The sequence below is a fragment of the Parambassis ranga genome, chromosome 4, assembly GCF_900634625.1.
Source record: "Parambassis ranga chromosome 4, fParRan2.1, whole genome shotgun sequence".
NCBI classification, from domain to species: domain Eukaryota; kingdom Metazoa; phylum Chordata; class Actinopteri; family Ambassidae; genus Parambassis; species Parambassis ranga.
Window position 1 is genome coordinate 1,346,074 of NC_041025.1, and position 10,980 is coordinate 1,357,053.

Sequence of the window (10,980 nt, forward strand, 5' to 3'; positions counted from 1 at the left end):
CCCGTGGTCCAACAACAGACACACATCAGGCTCATATCGTGGTCTAAACCAATCAGAGACCGTGAAGGGCGGGGCCCTGCGTGTGTGTGTATCTTTGAAAACGTGTCTGCTGCGGTCAGCAGAGACCACAGGAAATCCAGAAGAAGAAGAACACGGACATATGCTGCGCAGAGCTGATGCTGTGCGCTAAAGCTTGTTCCATATTCCACGAGAACAGAGAGATCTGTTCCCCGAGGTATCGGGAACAAGAACAAAGTTCGTTTCAGCCCGGACTTTTTGAAAAGTGTGTGCAAAACTCATACGGCCCTCTCACTGCACCGCGCAGCGCGCACACAGACCGACAGGTATTAAAGACGTTTCGCTGCAGAAACCGCAGTTCAGGTGAACATGCAGCGGAGGAGCAGGAGTTGTTGCTACTATGCGGGTTTTGCTAATTTGCTGTTGACCTCAATGACTGACGATAACGAGCCGGCAAAGTTCGGGGAGGGGGCGTGACGTGCTCGTAGCATTATAACAGACTGAACAACAGGTCTGAGGACAGTGTCATCTGACCTGTGAGGTTCATCCATGAAGGCTGACTCACTCTGACTGACAGCAGTCAGCTGGTTTTAAGGAGTTATAGAACACGGTTACATGACGAACGCCCATTTAAAAAGTATTGTTATTATCCTGCTATAGTGGAGCATTGTCTGCCAGGATGATATCTGCATACAGCTAAAACTGTAACAGAATGAAAAGTCTGTCAGCTGGAGCTCAGCTTTAGAAAGAGAGGAGACAGAGAGGAAGAGAGGAAGAGGTGAGGAAGATGAGAGAAGAGATACTGTAGCTGCATTAGAAACGTGTTGAAGAAAACAAAATATATATCTCAATCACAACTATTAAATAAATAATGGTGTATATAATTTTAATCATTTTTAATTCACATTGGCAGATAGATAAGTGAGGAGCAACAGTCAGAAAATACAGAGAGAAAGCAAACAGGGAACTGAAGAGTGCTGTATGAACTTTGAATCTTCATCATGGATTTCTGACAGGCAGACTGGTTGGCTAGTTTGTCCATAATTTTAATGAGTACTATCAGTACTTTATCGGTATTTAAAATACTTTTTATTTAACTGTGTTCATTATACAAGGTCCAAATTCATTTTAAGATGTTATGTGATTATTAAGCCTATTTATATGTACAAAATGTACTGATGCGTACAAAAACATACAGATTAAGTGTGATGCGGTGCACCTAATTTTTGTGCTGGTGCACCTAAGAAAAAAAGTTAGGCGCACCAGTGCAACCAGTGCAAAAAGTTAGTCTAGAGCCCTGCCTGTTGATTTGACACATTTTAAGACAGAAGCCGCAGGACATATTAACGCTACGACGCACCAGAGTGACGCCTTTTGTCATCCAGTCTCTTTGGCAGGGAGAGAGAGAGAGAGAGAGAGAGAAAGAGAGGAAAACAAACAAGGTTGCAAATGTTATTTATCACGGCCGGAAAACTTATCGAGCCCATTTTAGGTTATCGTGCAATTAATTGATTTATTGCTTATCGCGACAGGCCTATTAAACACCTTTACAAGGAAAACTGTTTCTGATGTGTGGTCACCCTTTGTGGCTGCCATTACAGCAAATCCCCACCTCATAAACACATAGAGATGCTGGCAGAGAAATACACGCACACAACGCAAGTATCAACCTCATGATGATGACAGGCTTAAAGTACTGGAACTAGTTTGATAATGGATGGCTGTAGTATGGAATGATGCCTTACCTGCACTGTAAACATCATCTCTTAGGGGTTTTCTTTTAACAAATGTCCACATATTTGAATATGTGTGGACCTGCCTCTTTTGAGATGATGTTCAGGACACACAGCTGACATTCCAAGAGTACTGACACATTATACCTCATAGCTGCCCAGTGCAATCAGCTCTGCTGCTGGCCACAGTGAGCACCTTCACTGCAGTACAATTTAAAGGCACATCGACACTTCTTCCTCATAAGGATGGGAAAGAGGATTAATCACTCCTCCTAATACATTGATATTTTGTTGCCATGTTAGATGAGATCACATGAAATTATTCACCTAAATAAACCAATCCCTTTTATATATGTCATCCAAACACTAAACAAAATAGTATGCTTTTAAAGGCTCTACAAGATGTTAAGTCAACATGCATGGTCCTCGTGCAAGCTGTGGATCACGTTGCAAGCTCTAAAAGAGGAGAACAAAAGGTGGTAGTGGCCAGGTGGTGAGGTCCAGGACAGATATTAACAAAGACCCTCTTGTGCACAGAGTTGACACTATACCTCCCAAAGCCTCCATCCCTGAGTGCTCAGGAGATAAACACCCCCTCCAGCCTCTCACCAAAAGGATACTGGGCACATTAACCAAGGAAGGCAAAAACGATGGCCTGTGTGAAACTCTATCAAGTGGAAACTCTAAACAAATCCACAGGCATAGGAGGCTGGAGGAAAAGTTCTGACATATCAGAGACATCTATACATTGAAGAGACCTGATTTCAAAGAGTGGATGAAAAAAAGATAATGGACAGTCAGTAAAATGTGTGTGGGCTGAGGAGTCTGTCAGCAAGCAGGTAAAAAGATAAGAGTACAAAAACACCATAGATTCAGGGTAAGGTGCGTGGTTTATGTGTGGGGAGGTGCACATGCATATGCAGGTGGCTGGTCCACTGTCACAGAGGATGAAGTACGATATCCACTTGCAGGAGTACACTATATTGACCAGGAGCAAAGTACAGTGTAATAGTAACCTAGACAACCCAGCTTCTTAGCTGGTTCACGCCAACCAGGCTATTGTAGGGTTACCTGTGGCTGACTTGCTTTTGGGGCCAGCTACTGAAGGGTGCAGGATGGACTGTGAATGTTAACACTTCTACAAAAGCAGAACGTGTGATATATTTGAAGGGGGCTGCCTGTGCCAGCAATACGGGGTCATTTTACTGTTCTCTCTTTACTGTCATTTAACATAAATAAAGTGTAAAGAAACTGTTAGCTGGATAGTTCAAACTATTCAAAAATAATATAACAATAGATAAGTAACGAAAAGAGGACACCTCCACATGCAGCCTCTTAAAATTTGGACCAATATGTCATTTAAGTCCTATTCATTCACACAGAGTGGCAGTGGTAAACTACAGACTCCCCAGGGGGAGACGTGGCTGCCAAGGTGCGCCTACGGCCTCTCCGACCACCACTGATTCATTCATACACTGTCATACACCAGTGAGTGCACCGGAGGCAATGTGGGTAAAGTGCCTTGCCCAAGGACACACAGCAAGGACTAGGGAGGAGGAGCTGGGATCGACAACCCTGCTCTACCACTGAGCCACTGCTGCCCAAACTAGTTAGCAGCTGAATTGTCTTTTTCTGCATTGAGTTTTTATATTGGACCTTATATATGTACTAGGCCTATTCTTATATATCAGCACTAATCTATATTAGCATTTCTTTTTCTTATTGCCTTCAACATCGGTCACAACTGCACTTAAATATTAGAAATGATTAAGGCCATTCCACTGGTAGTCGCACATCATACTTGCCAGAGAAATGATTAGGCATTGGCAAATAGCTTAGCCTGGTCCAAACACTTTTAGAATTAATCCTAGCAACTGGAGAAGATCTATGGCATTAGAAAGATACATACTGTATGTTCTCTAAAAGACAATTAGTGTAGCTTCTACAGATAGCACTAGAAGCAAAAGAAGCCATGTCTGAAAGCTTCCTAAACTTGAAGATGAACATGCCATTAAGTCACAAGCTCCGCAGGTTTTTTGACTCACTTCAAAGAGACCATACATCAGTTGTCCTCTTTTATTCGTTCAGAACCCCAAGGGCAGACAAGGTTGAAGGCAGGAGAAGGAATCTGAGCTACACTGCCTGCTGCTGTCTCATTATAGGCACCTCATTGATGGTTATTTGTTGCTCAAAGGGGGCTCCTTAGTTTACTCACCAAATATCGAATGGTGGACTAAAAAATGATTAACTGTTTGTGGCGGGATATTTTCATATGGATGCAACTAAAGGGTCATTTAAGAGTTCAACACACCCCATGTTGCCCCTCTATTTTTGGATGACATGGGTAGCTTTATAAGTACAGAAGCACACAGGGCTGTGTACACAAGGTCAAATATGTTTGTGTTTTTACAATTTAGGTGTATTTCCTTACGCATCATATTACCTACTCCCGCGAAAACAAGACAGCTCTGAAAATATCTTACTTCATTTACTGCTCTTAACATTTCTTCATTTCCCCAACATAATGGCATAATTAAATCACTGCATGACACTGATCCAAATACAATTAGAAGTAATACTGTCAAAGGAACATACAAGAACAAAAAACATGACAGTATATTTCTGTACCTTAACAGAAGGGCAAGAACTTATTAAACAGCTTTACAGAACCTTCTGTGAGTGCAGCAGTTCTTGGACAAAAGATGTGAACGCAGGGGCTCCCCTATTCAGCCACAGGATCCTTGGAAAGTGGCATGAAGGAAATGAATACTGCTGTCAATCACTCCTCACTGTTCACACGCTTTAAAAACAAAAAGCCCTGGGCTCCTTTTAGAGCAGGAGGAGGAAGGACAGGGGCTGGATGGCTGACATGCACTGGACTCTTCAACAAAATGTTTTTTATTTTTTTATTTTTGATCTTTAATGAGACTTAGGTTATTTTTCATGTTTCCATGCCAGAAACAGAGACCAAACTCTGGCCCGATTGGGCACGTGGGAAAAAAATGACCACATCGCTACAACTGTTTCTGTTGGAAGTAACAATGACATTTTTTTTAGGTTCATAACATCTGAGGTGGTTGTAATACCATCGGTCAACAACTGAGGTTGCACTAAACATGCTTCCTCTTGCCACAAGCAGGAAGAGTATTGGAAACATGATTTTAATGGGAAGCTGCTTTTTTTGTCTACGCACTTCTAATTTTAGTTGGGGACTGGAGTTTGGAAAAGCCTGGCACTGACACACAAAGCTAAGACAAGAAAACAGAATCTTACTTCCTTACTTTCCACCAAGAAGAACTCTCCAGTGTAATGCATTATGGACGCAGCCCACTGGAGATCTTAGCATGGAAAACTATGTTCAAAAATGTTATGGTATAGGGGGCCGAAAATGAAGGACTTTTGTTTGATTCTTTGTCATGGTTATACATTAAATGCCAAGAAAAAGTTAAAAAAAACCCAGCAAGCTATGGAGGCCTATGAAACCAGTAGCTTGTGTCATCTGAGGTTGCTCTCATGCTTAGTGAGAAGTGTGCAGCTCCTCGTTAGCAACTAAGCAAACAAGTAGTGTCACAATGTTTTAAATGTTTTGTTTTGGGCCCTTTAAAAGCTGACAATTGGTATTTAACAGTATAAATCCTACCCATCAACTGAGGAGTTAATAAGTCATTTTTCAAAAAGAAATATAAAGAGTCTTTCTGCAGTTAGACAAAACAAGACCTTGTGCTCTAGGAAATTGTGATGACTGGTTTTTTGTTTATTAAAAAAAAAAAGACGACTCACTCACTGAATACTTAACTTACCTAACTTACTTATTAACTTTACACTTAGGGGAACCACATTAGTCTTAATCATGCCACAACTTGTTTTGTGTGTTGCAGGGATTCTTAGCATTCTGAATCCGATCCTTGGAGTAACATACAGCTTCAGTAATTGAATTTTGGCTGCACAGCTGTGACACAATTCAACTGTAGGATGCAGGTCTTGAGACTGAGCAGATATGGGAGCTGAGGGTAGGAATGCATGTGGATTCCAGTTCACTAGCCATTAGTCATATGTAGAAACAATCAGGGATGTTGCCTGCCTGTCATCCACAGACCGACTGTGTGCAAAAGCCTGTTTCAATTCGGGCATAAAGTTTTCCTGTTCCTTACCAATCCCTGGAGAGACTGGCTGTTTGGTAAAGTTATCAGAATCAAACCATCTTCAACAGACAGTTCATCTGCTATAGAAGCAGAAACCACAGAAACATTACTTCTTTCTCATCACATGACACAATTATACCAGCCTACTGTAAAAGACAACTTGCTGATTTGACAGCTCCAATGAAACATTTTGATAATTGGTGAAGCAGCTAACATTAATATCACATAAAAACAGCCCATTCAAGTAACAATTCAGAACTTTTAAGGTGATGAAGAAATGCCTTGATGTGCTACACTTGACCAAAACACTGTTCTTTACCCAATAAGGATATAATGAAGGGCTCTTCAATCTGAAACTATATGTTTTAAAATCCAGATTTCTGTTATAAATAGTTTATCACAACATAAATAGGCAGAACTGTGACAACAGACAAAGCACATTTATCAGAACCATTCCATGTCATTGTGGTTCAAAAAAGAGTGACTGATAATGACAACAGCTCTAATATATTACAGTGTCCCATGACAAGTTAGATAAAAACACCAAACCTCTAATTTGCAAAAGGTCTTTACTAGGCATGGGACGGTTCAGGAAAAAAAGTCTGAACCGTTCGGTACACATGTTTCGGTCCGGTTCAGGACATGAGCATCAAGTAATGAATTTTTACCACAGCATAGAGACGAGTGTTGCCAACTTGGCAACTGTCACTATATTTGGTGACTTTTCACACTTTTTTGTCAAAAGCAACTAGTGACTCTCTCTGGTGACTTTTGGAGACTGACATGAAAGCACGTATCGTTCTGCAGGCTACTCTTCTCCACAAGCAGTGACCGTGAGCTCCTCCCCCGCACCAACGCATTTAGGCGGCAGTCTGACGGTAGCTTCACGCAGCAGTTTCAGCTGCAGTCAGAGCAGAGGAGACCGACACCACTCTGCGTCCAATCGTGCGCAAAGCTGCCACAGGTCCCATCAAGGCTCACAGAGCGGGATGTAAATAACATATTTCAAAAGTAAAAAGAGAAAAACAGGGATCAGTACTGTTAGCACTGCTTAGCGTAGTCATAAGAGTTCAGTCTATCCAACTAAGCATGTCATGAGCAACGGTGGGCAAAACAACATACATGTGCATGTGTCTGTGTGTAAGTGCATCGTGCCTCTGTGCGCAGACAGCTGCGGTGAATTGTAAACGCACAACCATGCAGAGACAGAAATGACATGCTGCCGTGCAAATCAGATAAATAACATGAGCTGTTTAGTTTGTTTGATAAAAGAACAAGGTGTAGACCTGTTCTATAAGAAAGGATCTTAAATGACTTCTGTTATGATCTGGCGCTATATGGAAAACCTTGACCTTCTAGTATAACGGTAATGGTAGCAGAAACACTGAACTGATTCTTAAATATGGTAATTGTTGGATAATTAGGATATATATTGTGCTCATCTATGATATTTCCAGAGTGTTAAAAGTAGAAAAAAAACTCAACATTGTAAACTGAACCGAACCGAAAACTGTGACCTCAGAACCACGATATGAACCGACCGTGGATTTGGTTCCACCCCTAGTCTTTACTCTCACTTGAGTTGGTTTTAGCCCTCAAAAGAAAGATGCACTAAATGGGATATGGAAACACATTTTCACACGTAACATTTAATGAAAAAGGATGTTCAATCCCTGTGCGTGATTAAAAATTTAGACATGAAAAGATTTAAATATGAACGTAACAATTAAAAATATAGTTACTAAAAAAATGACATAAAAAACCCACCAGTGAAACTGTGGTATGGTCAAATATAAAATGGTGACCTTGATGCCAAACCAAGACTCACCCTTGGGTAATCACTTACAGTGCTTTGCATATATTCCTGATTCCTGATAATTTCTTCTTAAACTTAGAGCCCAATTTCAAAGTTGTTACAAGCATAGTCAGTCAGATTCAAGTTATGCACTATTTAATTCCATGCCTCTCTTATTTTAAGAAATAATATCACGTTTTATTTGTCCAGTGTCAGCTGTATCATAGAATCTTCTGTCCACACACACACTTTTAACCCCACAGACCTTAAAGGTAGGGTGGGAGATTTTGAAAACTGCGTGAGAGTCAGCCAGATTTAGAAAGTAAACACACGCCCCTTTCTCTCGGAGCTCACCCCGAAGCCACGCCTCCAATCACATGGACATGCATCACCTGAAGCCAGCAGTCTGTGACTTCGGCCATCATGGACGTACCTCTCTGGTGCACGCAGAGCAGGAAGAGAGTGACAACCAGCCAATACTCCGTGCAGGATTGGCTGATGTCTTTAGTGTTTTATAGCTTCCACAGATGATTCATATTCTTCATTTCAATGCAAAACTAATTGGTTGCTATCAGATTGTAAAGAGAAGTTACACTAATTTAACAAAAAGTGCATCAGAATGAAATCTCCTACCCTACCTTTAAGAGGTTTCGCCATACGGCCAGATGAAGTTTTAGGCAAACCGCAGCCCTTGTCTGACAACAGAAAATTAACTATAGTGTGATGGAGAACAAGAGGAACAAAAGAGACAGTCGGCCTACGATCTAACACCAGTCAGTTTAGAGAGGGGAACATTTTTTAAACAGCACAGAGGCGGATTCAGTAGCCATCCTTTTAGAAAGCAGGAGGTTAGCCAACACACCTTCCTGTTCAAAACCTGGATGCAGCTGTTACTTCTTCTTAAATGAGGTGACAACAGAAATAAGATTATTTTTGCTGACTTCCACTGAATCACACCTGATGCCACAACACTGATGCCATGATTACAAGATGACAACACTTATCTGCAGCAGTTAACGTGCAAAGCTGTAACGTGGGCTTCCTCCCGCCACAGAAACCTTAGACACTTGCACTTCTACCCCTTCATTAGGCTGAGAAATGGGATTCAAATCTAAAATGACTAGTTTCAAAGTGCACACTCAACACATCTTCAGTCAGCTTAGGACCCATCCACACACTGCCTTGACCTTGGCACAACGACTCAATCAATAATAAATAAAAATACTATTCTACCTACAGATTTACACAACTGTATCAATCTTTAGCTGCATCATACACAGCTGTACTAATACACCGTTTCATTCTTACCTTTCCTACAAACATCACAAACATCCCACTTCTGTTGTGGTTTTAAAATGTATGGTCACTTTCTCCTTGAACTTTTCTGTGCATCATCAAAAACAGCCTTAAGGCAGTGTTCTTACTTAAATGATTTCTGAATGTCTGCTGCTGTTGAACTACGTTGATGTAAATGTTTAAGATATTGCTCTGGAAAAACTTGTAGCAAACATCAGTGCCCTTTGGAAATGTGTACAGATTAGCCTGATAAATGGACTTAAGAGTCCAGACGGGCCAAAAAGCAGCCAGACCCTGATTGTAAACGACCCACACTGTGTGTTCCACATGGCTACTTGATGAGAGGAACATGTTATACTTCACGGGAGTTCACTGCAGTTTGTGGTGAAGTAAACGTGTAAACGTGAAGGACACACCAACAGACACAACACACGCTGCTACAAAGTTTGGGAACAGCTGGTTTTTACATGCAGGCCTTCTTACCCAAAAGCTTTTTCACCTCCTCCACACTCATGTATATGTTGACACTTGGGTTGTTGTTGTTATTGCTGTTGACGGCTGAAGGATTGCTCGGGTTGGCCAGGCAGCCGGCCCCTTCCAGCAGCAGGAGGAAGAAGAAGCCCTCCAGCCTCCACAGCACCGAGTGTGGCCAACCTCGGGACTCAGACGGGCTGCCAGAGCGGTGAATCAACCCCAACATAGCAGTGGTCGTCTGGCTCGCTGTTGTTGTCGCTGTTCCCCGGTCGCCAACTTCTTTCTCATCCGTATCTGAAGTTAATCCCGGGAGGCAACATTACTATGTACTTTACGCCGCCGCGTCACTTTTATCCGCGACTCCTCTTTTCACAAGCCTGCTTTTTGTCCTTCTTGCTAGCAGAAACAAGCTAAGTTAGCCGGAGCAGGCTAACTTTGGTCGGGTCGCGCTAACCGTCCGCGGTCAGGCTGCAGTTCACTCTTTAATGCTTCTGGATTTACGAGCTTTTCCAGCCACATAAAGTACAGGTCGACTATCGCCACATCGAGACACTTTAATTAGTGTGGGCAAAAGCGAAGGACGCTTCCTACAGCAGCTAACACACCCAGCGCGCCGCCTCCATGTCTCCTCCCGTCGCTTCTCCACTGGAGCAGGAAGGGGGGCTGCGGGGGCGCGCGCTCACTGCTCCGAGGTGAAGTGCTGCCTTTACGTTCTATCGGAAATATCCCTCAACCGGAATGTCACGTCGAGGTGGCTCTGAAGGCCGACACACTTGAAATCAGTTGTTACTCCATAAACCTTATAAAGTTCGTTTTCCACTAATTTGTCATTATAAGCATCTCTGTTATACCGTTCCATTTCATGTCCGACCACTCACTGTATATTCGCTAAAGAGCGTAAATTCAATTGATAATCCGAGATCCCGTGAACGCAGCGCCACAACCACAAGTCAAGCCGGAGCCTATGGATCTGCCAAAATACTGCTGAACACAAGGGAACATGCAATCTTTCATTAAGCATAACACCAGTACTGGATTCAAGGTTCAGGTGTGGTTTACAACCATGTTCCATAAACAACGGCAGCATTCTGGATGCATTTCTGTGTGTATGTGAGATTTTTCCCCATAATTTGCCGAATAATTTAAACATTGGACAGATATGTAGACTTTAAGAAGTTAAAGGGACCTTCTGTTGACATTCTGAAGTTGAGTTGTTCAGGTCACCTAACACTCCTGTAGGGATTTGCCACAAAATAATGCACTAGTGTTTGGGTCTAATAGGTTTTATGTGATGACTGGGAGGAGGGAAAAGCATTATTCTTGAGTGTCACTTTAGTAAATCAGATGATACTTATGATTTGTCACGGTCATCTTCAGTGAGGTGTTAAACCATTAGTCTATGGTTAAACAATATTATGTAGCGTCAGATCTGAGAACATAGTATTCTTTCTAACAGGAGTGCCTTTTGTACATGTCCAGTGAATTAAAAATACATTTCATGGGATATGACAAATGATGGCAA

At 42.0% G+C, this 10,980-nt stretch overlaps 1 protein-coding gene across 3 annotated transcripts in view; it reads right to left on the bottom strand.

Moving 5' to 3' along the window:
- ryk (receptor like tyrosine kinase) overlaps positions 1-10,101 on the bottom strand; it is a 33,199-nt gene extending 23,098 nt beyond the window's left edge. For all 3 annotated transcript variants that reach the window (XM_028403202.1, XM_028403204.1, XM_028403201.1), the window contains exon 1: positions 9,468-10,101. In XM_028403202.1, the coding sequence (XP_028259003.1) occupies positions 9,468-9,684 (217 nt within the window). In that variant the 5' untranslated portion in view covers positions 9,685-10,101. The remainder of the gene's footprint in view (positions 1-9,467) is intronic.
- Positions 10,102-10,980: the final 879 nt, after the last annotated feature.